This window comes from Salarias fasciatus, chromosome 10 (assembly GCF_902148845.1).
Source record: "Salarias fasciatus chromosome 10, fSalaFa1.1, whole genome shotgun sequence".
Lineage (NCBI taxonomy): Eukaryota > Metazoa > Chordata > Actinopteri > Blenniiformes > Blenniidae > Salarias > Salarias fasciatus.
The window spans coordinates 12418390-12429747 of NC_043754.1; the positions used below are offsets into that span (position 1 = coordinate 12418390).

Genomic DNA, 11358 nt, shown 5'->3' on the forward strand with positions numbered 1-11358 from the left:
CTCCAGGACCGCGTTGGGTAAGACATCTGTCCACTCCGTCGGCTTGAATAAAGATTTCCATTTTCTTCTGCTGACTTTACAATGCAGCGCTATCAGTTAGTGTACGTTGTGTTTTATCCAAGCCGCAAACAAGGTTTGGTTTGGCGCTAACGTTTCCGACCAGTCTGATAAAGGCGTCTGCGTTAGCTTTAGCTGCTAACTGAGCTAACGCTAGCCGAAGCTTCATGGCTAATGTTGGCGTTCAACAAGATGGCCTGAAGCGGCTGGAGTTCACAGCTAGCTGTGGAGCTCATTTCTAACATTACCGTGCAGAGAGTCCACTTTTATCATATGCGAGTTTTTTTTCAGACAGTAGTTTATGTAGAAAGATAACAGTGAGTTAACTTTGCGAGATTCACTTTAGCCGCGTTTTGTTAGCTTAGCTAATAACGCCAGCTAACGTGAGTTCATTTATAAGCCGAAGCCGTTTGGCAATTTTACTCTCAAACTACCCTTTAATACTACTTTTAAACTACGTCTTTCTTTCATGAAATACCGATCCAGACTCCTCTCATTAGCTAGCTTAACAATACATTTGTCTGCACTGTGCCCATTAATCCACAGATGCCTGGTTGTTACAGAGATGAGTGGTGACAACGTGAAGTTGTTCGTGGGGAATCTTCCTTTGGATGCGACGCACGACGAGATCACGAAGCTGTTTTCTCCATATGGAGAGATCAACACCTGCTCCCTGCTCAGACAGTATGCCTTCGTTACCCTGAAAGGAGAGGGGGCTGCAGACAGGTATTACAGTTTGGATCAAGCACCGTCAAACACATTACTGCATATTCAAATGACTCCCTACTGTCGACTAATCGGGTCAAATTAAGAGGGAATTGGGTATTATTCAGCTAACAGCTTTACAATTTTACACACTAGTGTCTGCATGTTACAATCACTGAAACAAATCACAGAGGAAGATGGAATATTTACTAAAAGGGCTTATATTATGCAGTGTTGTTGCACATACAGAATATTAACATCCATAGAAGTATATTTTCTCCATTTTAATCAAGAATAATCCAATAAGATTATGGCATAGAGTAAAAACTTTCAGATAAATGTAATAATTTATGCTAAATCTACTGTTTAATGGAAATTTTGAGACAATCGAAATGCTTTTGAGTCTGATTTAAGTGTGTCGGCAATCTTCAGGTGTTCATAAGGTTTGTTCCACTGGTGAGCTGCTTAGTAACTAAAAGCTGCTTCACCTTTATTCCTCATTTTTTAAACCTCCTCGCAGACCATTCGAAGCTCTGTAGACAAGAAGTCAAAATTTGATGTCAATCCTTTAACACGCAAGCTGCTGGTGTGGAGATTGAAGCTCATGTGTGACGTCCTTCACCGGAACATATTGTAATACTTGTAACTCTAACATTAGCAGCAGCAGAACATAAGGGAAAGAAAAGTTCTTGTTCTGAACGTTTGGTGGTCTATAGAGTCAGTCAGATGGTGCTGCTGCATGAGTCACGGTTAATTCATACTTGGGACTCAGTGTTTCAGCTTTCTGGTCCCTTTTGACATGGTAGATGTGGCAGTGATGTAAAGAAGCCATTTGTTTCACCTTTGGCAATTTACTCCAGCTTCAGTGATTAACATTCTTTTCTGTTAGTAAACATTTAATAATATTCTTAGTGTCAGGAATAGAGGAAAAATTGCCAACCTTATAGCAATCCCTTTGCTTCCCTACATTCAGTGTAACATGGTTCCAGACTTGGATATCTTGGTTTGCCTTTCTGCTTCACTGACTGTCACCATGTGACTTACCAGCTGCAGAGGTCAGAGAGAAGAATGAGACCTCATTTATTTGCAAGCTGGTGGCTTGTCAGTGTTAACCTCTGCTAATGTTTTCATTGTTGACTAATCGTATCTCTAATTGAAATAGAAGTGAGGTCAAAATGTATAGTTTCAAAATATGAGTAACTTGTGTGTGTTCAGCTTGATGTCCAGAGTCTTATTATATTTGAAAGATTTATCTGTTAAGAGATGCTATAAGAAGGAGAAAGGGGTTTTGAAAATGCAGTTTGAAGCCCAGTTGCCACACAGCACACCAGTCTGTTTGACGTGGAGGTTCTTGGTTTGCCTGGAGTGTCCACTCTGCCTCCCTACATGAGCTGGAAGCTGTGATTTCTGCATCAACTGATAGAAAGAGAAGAAAACAAATCTTAAATACATATTTGGAACTTGAAATGCTTGCTTTTTTTGCAGTTTGCATCATATTTGTGACACAAAAGGGATTTCTAAATAACTCAAAGGTATTGATCATCTGAATTGTTAAGTTTATTGTGAACTAATGAGTTTTGCAGCTTTGTTAGTGAGGCTGCAAGAGTTTGTGGCAAAGTCTTCACCTTTCACCATCGTGAGGCATCTCGCATCATTCCTATTTTTGCCGTCAGTTCCACACGGATGGTGGCGGTCAGCTGATGCGGCAGCATCCCGGACTGAAACTGGCTGCGTTTGGGAGCATTTTCCTCTTTATACAGGAATGAAAACAGTTTCTAGTAAAACTCAGAGTGGACCCAGCATGTCAAAGAAATACATCACCAGCATTCGAACAAGAGACACATTGGGAATTTAGTATACATTTCCTCTAAGCTTCAGTGTTTAGGTAGCAATGTTTCTGATGTGTCTGACATGAAATCGTTTATCAAATATACAGTCGAAAGAATACCAATACAATAGCTGCACATATAAAAATTAGACGATTGAAAACTTGTCAATTACAGCTATTGTCATTGTAGTATGAAATTAATATAAAAAGATGTAATAAAATAAAAGCGTCATTAAAACAATAACAAATGTAATATACAAAGCAAGATTGAGAGCTCTTAATTGCATGAATACTGAAAACGTTGCCAATCCCTGTGAGTTATTTTTGCAGTAGCAGCACATTTGATATTTTCTTTTAAGATGTTTTATTTGTCCCATGATGGAAACATTTTTATTGTTGCATCAAATGGACAGTGACAAAAAAGTAGCAAAGAATGCAAACAACAATCATATATATATATATATATATATATATATATATATATATATATATATATATATATATATATATATATATATATATATAAACACCGTACTGCTCAGTTGGTCTGTTTCACAGATGATCTTCAGAGAAAGATCTGCTGTTCTCTGATGCTGTGAGTGCTGATCGAAGTCTTGTTGTGCTCCCACAGGGCCATTCGGCATCTGGATGGCAAAGAGTACCGAGGCAGACCCCTGGTGGTGGAGGAGTCGCGCGCACGCCCCCCTAACTCCACCAAGGTGTTTGTCGGGAACCTGAGCGCTACGTGCTCGGCAGATGACTTGCACGGGTTGTTCTCAACCTTCGGGAGAGTTTTAGACTGTGATAAAGTGAAGGGTAAGAAGCTAAACATATCCTTCATGTAGCCTGCCGCGTATTTAAATATTGATGTTGATCAAGATAATGACATGAACTGATCTTTCCTCTTCCTGTGGGGCCTCCAGCCAGGTTATGTTCCAATGTCGGCTATGCGTTTGTGCATATGGAGAGAAAGGAGGAAGCCATGGCAGCAATCGACGCGCTCAACGGGACCATGTATAAAGGCCGCCAGCTGGCTGTGGAACTGTCCAAAGCTCAGCCGTTGATCAACCAGCTCGTATCTTCAGGAAACGCAGGTGATGTGGAGGCAGATGAGGAGAAAGCGTGTAAAATACACAACCTCTTACGTTGATCTGCTCACAGTTTCTGTGAACGTTTTGCTGGTAGGTGGCAGAGAGGGTCTTCTGCCTCGGCCTCCCCCGTCACTAGAGCATCACCAGAGTCAGGCGGCTGTGCTCGCGGCCGCCGCCGCCGCAGCTGCTGGACTGCCCATACAAGTAAGTTGTTCCAACGGTTCCTGTTTACCTGCTGTTAACTTTGTTGCTCTTTCATGCTACATGAGACATGAATTTTTCTCCAAGTTCTGAAAATGCACTTATTTCCTCGCAGGTTCAACAAAGTGTCCATAACTCCTTCTACAACACCACGTCCTTCGACCCCACCTACGCGGCCCTAAAGGGCATCACAAGTGCTAAAGGTGCAGACGGTGTCATATATGGAGCTCTCGCCAGTCAAGTGTATGGCACCGTGGCTGACCAGGTATACCAAGAAATCGCCAATCACAATCCAGGGCCTGCAGCCCCGGCTGAGGAGGTCGACCCACAGACCACCCCAGATCCAACGACGCTTTTTGAAGCAGCGAGAGCCAAATTCTTTCAAGAGGGCCAGAAGGTGTGTTCACGTATAAGCTTCTTTGCGTTCTTGATTTTGAGGACATGCTTTACATGTGAATATTGACGTCCTTGTTTCAAATGAAAGGTCCTGGCTGAGCAGCAGGCGGGAAGAAAGGCAGCAACCACAGAAACCGAGCGGGACCGCAGCCCGATCCGAGGAAATCGAGCCCCTCTCCTCCCCGACCCCGTTCCGGGTTCCTTCGCTCAGATCCGGCCCAAACGGCGAGCCCTCCTGCCAACGCCGCCGGGAGTGTCCGAAGAGTCCTCGCCATCAGCCACCACCACCACCACCACCACGACTGAAGGCTCAGATCCTGTTACAAGGTGCTGCCACCTGTTTTTTTTAATCTTCTGTTAGAGTTTTGTCTCTTTCTGCAGCTCATATTTAAACAGCCCCTTTTTTTAAATGGTACTTTACTAAACCATGCCTTTCTGAAATATGCTACACTCCAGGTCCTACGCAGAGTACTATCAACAAATGCATCAATACCAACAGTATCAACAGTACCAGCAGCAGTACCAATACCTCCAGTACGCCTACACCAATCCCCCGCCGCCCCCGCCACCCCCGCCAGCCACCACACAGACGGATTCCTCCAGCACGAACCCTGCACCCCCGGGGACGTACTCCGCACCCCCTACGTACGCGTCGGGCGCCTACCCGCCCCCGGGGACGTACGACGCCTCGGCCAGCTACGACGCCTCCACCGGGAGCTACAGCGCTTCGGCCGGGAGCTATGACGCCTCGACGGGAAGCTACGACGCCTCTGCCGGCTATGACACGTCCGCAGGCTACGGCGCGTCAGGAGCATATGATTCATCCGGAGCTTACGCAGCAGCGGGAAGCTACTCCACATCCACACCGTATGAGCAGACACCCGCACACGGGCAATCCATGCCCCAGCGCCATGATTACCCTTACCACACGCCAGAACCCCCTTACCGATAGGTCCACCCCAGCACACTCCTTACACACTTGCAGATGTGTATGTGTGCGCGTGTGTGTGTCTGTGTAAGTGTGCGTGCATGTGTATTTACATAAGGGACAGTTTCCAATCTGAGAGGGAGCAAGGATGTAATTGAAAAATTGCTTTAAATTTGAAGCCCCGCCCCTTTCTCCATCTCGGCTAACGTCATCTCCATCGAGTTCGTCTCCCCGTCGAATGTTGAGTCGGGGCGCTGAGTCTGAGTTAGCGAGGTTTTTGGACAAGTGGTTACGAAAGGGCCAGACGAGTTGGCCGGACGTCTGTAGTTTGTGTTAGATGTTAGCGAAGCGCGCCTGGTTTTCTGGTTGAATACTGAAGCAGCTTGTAAGCTGCCCGAGAGAAAAGTTAGACTTTGAATTCAGACTTGAAGCTCTTCACACAAACACGGTTTTGTTAGAGACCGAATCAAGGGCTTTTCTATACTCCACACAAAGATGTGTTTTTTTGTTTTTCTGCTGCCCTGGCAGCGTAGGTAAGCCGCAGCATTACTGAATACCTGGCAAATGAATTGGTCGAATCATTGGATGGATTGCCATCTTTGAAAAACAATATTTTTTTTTTATTTTCGTTAATTCTTGACAGCCAAAATGGAAATCAATTCTTATTTAGACCATATGTCAGTTTAGTGATCAATTATATGACAGCTGATGTACGATTTTTTTTTTTTTTTTTTTGACTGCAGTTTATGTAGTGAACACTGAATGCTTCAAAGCAGAAACGGCAGCTTCACATTACAGCAGTGACGGCAGAATTTGTCACCGCACTGTCGTATTCGTCTTCATTTTTAGCCTGGTGCATCAATGAACTTTTAACAGTGTGTTCGAGGTCACAGTCGTCCGTGGCTTTAAAATGCCTTTCTGTGGAGTATAGAACAGACCTTGGTTTGAATTCAGTCGCTGTGGCCGTTTTATAACGGGCATCCTGATATTTCACTGATGTGTGTTTGACAGCAAGAGACGCAAAGCTGTGATGTGAGGCTGGTTTTGAGACCTGGAAGACGGAGACTAGATTTTACTGACGGTTCAGTGACGATATGTTGGTGAACTGACCATATCCTGTTACGTTAATGATCCAGGCGGCTTTGACTCGGTTTGAAGGCCAACAATTAACAGAGAGAATGGTGGAAACTCTTCATCTGTGGCCGCAGAGAGTCATCGATCACGAAATGAGTCGTTGGATTTGGATTTCCCATTGAGGGCTTGCATTTGGCCTGAACCGCAACCTGAGACTGCTCGCCGTGTTCAGGGTCAGAGGGTGACTTTGGAGTGGAGCTGCCACTTGGTTATCATTACATTTATCTGATTTATTGACTGATATCACAATGGTGTGATGAAGCATACCTGAAGTCTGAACGGGATGAGGGAAAGAGTTTTTTTTTTTTTTTTTAAATCTTTAGGTGTCATTTTGATAACGGGAAAACTGAGCGTGTGTTTTTAGAGTTCAGACTGAAATATGATTGTTTCCAGTAGCTCATGATTCAGCTTGCTTGTTTTCCTGTGTATCTCTACCTGAATGCACCATAATAGAACAAACATCTCAGGAGTTTAGTATCTTTCCACACTTTCTGGTCAGAGGGTTGTTTTTTGTTTTGTTTTTTTTTTACCTCCCAAAAGAAACATTTTGTCACACACGGTTCCTTTATTTAGCTTTGTGTTAAATGTTCATCTAAATTGAGGCAATACTCTATTGAACCCAGTCTGAAAGAAGACATGTTTTGGATGAACATGAGTTTGAGAGCCAGGAGAAATCTTAGAATCTGAAGCGTGGCCGTTTGAGTTCATATCCTTTGATCATTTTAGCTATCTTTCCAATCCGTTCCAAACATTTTCCATCATTTAGCTTTTGAGTCTCGTCAGGTGTTTATGTAACGCCTTTGTGCTCATTCGATGCAGGTTTCGGTTTGTTTTGACCGAGTATTTCTGTGAAAAACTGTACAATTTGGTACTTTCTGTAAATATCGAAAATTGAAGTGATGCCAACCAACATTTGGGCCGCTGTTTTGACTCTAAAGGTCAGCTGATTGTATTTCCTACTAGAAATTTGGCAGCCCGACGTATCAAGCTCTTGAAGAAAGGGAGTGTGTGAACCGAACCCGCGGGTAATCCGATCGTGTTTGGCGGTGTTGATCGGCTCCCTGAGCAGCGGCGAAGAACCAGCGCAGCTTCCTCCTGATCGCCGTGCAGCGGCGCGTGGCTGATGTGTGCGATGTGCGCGTCGGGATCTTGAGCGAGCAGATCGGAGGTGACAGCCTGGGCGCTTGCAGGTGTTTTGGGGGGGTTTGGAAAGGCCGCTCATTTTCCCGGGCAGCAGTTAGAAAAGCTGACGACCTTTTGTTTTTGTTTTTTTTTTTGTTCCCCCCCACCCCTTTTCTCTGATCTCACCACAAGTATCATTTTGTTGCATGGCTGAATACGTTCTCAAGTACACACTTAACAACTAGACGTACATTAACTAAGTTCATTCACTCATGTAAATCAGACCACAAGTGCAAATGAGTCTAATGCACAGCTAATACAGTCTGTATCTTCTGCCACATGCGAGTGAACCACACACCAGTTACTCATCCTCTCTTCTTACTCGGCACCTGAACTGATCTGATTGTTAGGTTTAAGTGACACACAGCCTCTCCACATTATTCCACCTTCTCCATGTGAACTGTTAGTTGCATGCCTTGTTGTTGCTGCTGCTCCAGCCACCTTCTTCCTCTTGCTGATTATTGCAGCTAGAGTGGGAGGGAGCCAAACTGAGCCCTTGCCCTGGACGTACGCCACACGCAGCTGTAGCGTGGAATGGGGAAAACAGCAGCGTTAGGCCTGAAACTGCTGTGGACGATGGGGTGGCCCCCCCGCTAAGGTAAACACTCAGACCACACACTCCTGCCCCTCCCCGAAACACGCCGACACACTCACAAACAACACGCATCCAGCACAGTCGCCCATGTCCACACTTCCGCCTCCTTACCTGCCATCAGGGATATTTTTGGATTTCAGTTTTTTTTTTCTCTTTCAATAAAATCCCTCCTTTTTGACTTTTTCTGTCCTCGCGCCCCGAACACACTCTGCTCATACATTCCTGTGGCCACTCACACGCACGACCTTTTGAGGACGCCCACCCCACCTTTAGCTCTCTGCGGCAGGGAGTCGCTCGCTAACGCGTCCTGCCAGGCGATCACACCCACAGCTGGATTTGGGACTCTGAGGGAGGCTGAGTTGCTTTAGTTTTTGTAATTGCGCCCCGCGGCCACTTCGGGATTAAGTGCCTTGCTTAAGAGCACACTGGTAGGCCCTCCATTGCAGAGTTGAATAACCCGGCTCAGGATCGGTTGCTGGTTCAACGCTCGACTCCCCTTCTCTCTCTCCCCCAAAGTAAAACGATTTTTGAGACCACGTTCAACTTGTATGAATGACAATGAACACAGATATTACCATGTTGTTTTAAATTACATTTTGTCCTATGTTCTTTGAAATGTTTAATTATCAATAAATAAATTCCGAAAGGACTTCATATATTTTCTGTGTATCCGTGAGTGTGTGTGTGTGTGTGTGTGTGTGTGTGTGTGTGTGTGTGTGTGTGTGTGTGTGTGTGTGTGTGTGTGTGTGTGTGTGTGTGTGTGTGTGTGTGTGTGTGTGTGTGTGTGTGTGTGTGTGTGTGTGTGTGTGTGTGTGTGTGTGTGTGTGTGTGTGCGCGCGTGTGCGTGTGTCAAACATCAGCATGATAATAATGCGCCAAAAAAAAAAAACTCAGCATCAGATGACGTTTTATTCCGTTTTCTTTCAAAAAAACATCGATCTATGCTTTTAAAATTAAAAACCAGTAATTTGATAACAATTCAGACCTGATGATAATTCAGTTAAATATACAAAAAAAGAAGAAATTGAAGACATGGAACCTCACTCCCTGCTAACAAGACTTTCAGTGACACTGCAGAGATTCATGCCCTCGACGACGATGGACAGTTTACAGATGGACACTGGAGTGCTGGGTGAGCGTGGCGAACGCAGTATACACAGATATACTGAGGTAATATGAGAAGTTGGCTTATTCATGTCAATAGACAAAAGAGTGGAGCGTGAAACTGCAGAGACATCATGCGCAGTCAGCTGTCACAATGACCTGGAAATGCAGCAGTTTCTACTCCGGTGACATTAGTCTGGTTTCCAGCAGCCAGATTAGTCTGAAGTAGTTTCAATGGTAAGTGCAAACATTTCATTTCTTGGGATTTTTGGAATAACCATGTTGAGTGAGGAATTACATTTGGAAGTGTTTTTCATTAAATCCTGCAATCAACCGACTGTTGACAGTCCATGTTGACGGAGGTTTGCCTCCTATGTGCTTTAGTGAAGTAGTATACAGATATTAGAGGGCTTTGTGTTATTTATGTGGAACGTATACAGAGAGGAGCGTGTACGTTTTATTTAAAACTTTTAAAGTGTGTTTTTCTCAAATTACTAAGTTTGAGAAACTGTTCAGTTTCTCTGTACTCCTGATAGAGATGTACACCTTGTATGTGTTGCCATGTGTCTTAGCAGGGTCAGGGCTAAATTAGGGAGTATTGAATTCTCTCAATATTCCCAAGTAATCTATTGCTAAAAAAATGTACAGACATGGTGATGGCAAACACGTTAGCGTTACCCGTCTGTACGTGGCACAGTGGGACTGAAAGTTCCGATTTCATTCCAACCCCTGCTCCAGGTCCATACAGTTTCTGGCCTGGTTTTTAGAGAGTTGAAAGCTTTTGGTGAGATCAAGCTTTGATTTCAGGAAACCAGTCTGTGCTTTTTGAGGATGGCTGGAAACTATTAAAATCTAGTTTATGGCAACAGACAGGACGAGACTGGGCAAACACAGTAAGAACACCACACAGTGTGGACCAGACCAAACACTTATTACAGTACTTAGACTTTCAATCACAACCTCTCATGATGCTGCTGGCATAGTATGAAAGAGGAGCGAGCATTCAAACACACGTATTGAAAATAGCAACGCTTTAATAAAGAGCGATTTTACAAGACTGCAATGTTTAGCTAGCTAGGTGAAAACTGGCATTGACATCCATGGTGTTTTACAGAGATGCAGTTGTGGTCACTGTGTTTGAAGTTCGATGGGTTAACTTGCAAAGTTTGCATTTCTGCATGCGAGCCAGCCTTCAAACAGTTCCAGACCCCGCATTGTAAAACAGCTTGATTATGAATGTCAATGGACGTTCATGTCGAGAGGTAAGTAAAAAATCTCATGGAGAAATTTCCTTAACGTTTTCCAAACACGCCGGTAAGTGAGAGTTCACACAATGGTCATGCTTTTACCGGGCACACAAGCCAATAAAAAGACGACACTTAATCATGCAAAAAAAAAAAAAGAAAAAAACAAACAAACCCAAAAAGACAGTTTCTTTGTCTCTTGAAAATAAAAACAAAACAAAAAAATCCTTTGAGTTCTGATATCATCCATCCATAGTGACCTTGAATAAGAAGAAGCTGCGCTTTGATGATGACTTTGGTGCAAAAAAATGTTCCTGTTTTGAAGAGGACAGACCCTGTCCTGTCCACTTCCTTGATGAAGACACTCTTGGTGTAGACCAGTTGTGATAGTTTACCCGTGACCCCCACCCCGGCCCCCTGATCCCAAGCCCCCTTCCTCCTCCTCCAGATGGACACAAACATCACAAACACTGACCCCAAACCCACCCACCCGTCCCTGGATGATTACACCTTCAAAGTACAACCATTCAAACACAGATACAGCAATAAATTGTTCCCACATACAGTACGTCATCCAATGGGGCTTCGATCACTTTACAGAGAGCACGTCTAGAAACACATGAACGGCATTACCTATATACAGAGGACACAGTAACAGTCAGAGGTTGGCCCAGGACGGATCGAGCTGTGTTCGCGAGAGTGAAGTGTACAATGAGAAGAGCGTTCAGCTGACGGAGAAAAGGCAAACCACTGGAACGAGGAGTAATGGTGGGGAGTGATTACAACAGTCTTCCAAAAGAGATACCGAAACGCCGGTCGGCTTTCTGTTTAGATCTTCATTAGAAGGTGCAACCTCGGAAATGATCTCCCTGCTCGGCGATGATGTCTAACAA

The 11358-nt window shown here is 44.3% G+C and overlaps 2 protein-coding genes across 3 annotated transcripts in view; one reads left to right on the plus strand and one right to left on the minus strand.

The window, feature by feature from the left end:
• rbm14a (RNA binding motif protein 14a) lies at positions 1–8766 on the plus strand. 2 transcript variants are annotated; one of them, XM_030100955.1, is made up of 9 exons: positions 1–17; positions 604–783; positions 3222–3406; positions 3514–3684; positions 3776–3885; positions 3998–4279; positions 4367–4605; positions 4735–5145; positions 7990–8766. In XM_030100955.1, the coding sequence occupies exons 2-9, from the start codon at positions 623–625 to the stop codon at positions 7991–7993; spliced, it is 1563 nt and encodes a 520-aa protein (XP_029956815.1). In that variant the 5' UTR covers positions 1–17; positions 604–622; the 3' UTR covers positions 7994–8766. The 2 variants fall into 2 exon arrangements, with proteins under 2 accessions (XP_029956815.1, XP_029956814.1); XM_030100954.1 differs by having other exon boundaries at positions 4735–8766.
• Positions 8609–11358, minus strand: part of LOC115395417 (phosphatidylinositol-binding clathrin assembly protein-like) — a 25343-nt gene continuing 22593 nt past the window's right edge. The window contains exon 20 of the transcript XR_003932273.1: positions 8609–8625. The gene's annotated coding sequence lies outside the window, so the exon portion shown is untranslated. The remainder of the gene's footprint in view (positions 8626–11358) is intronic.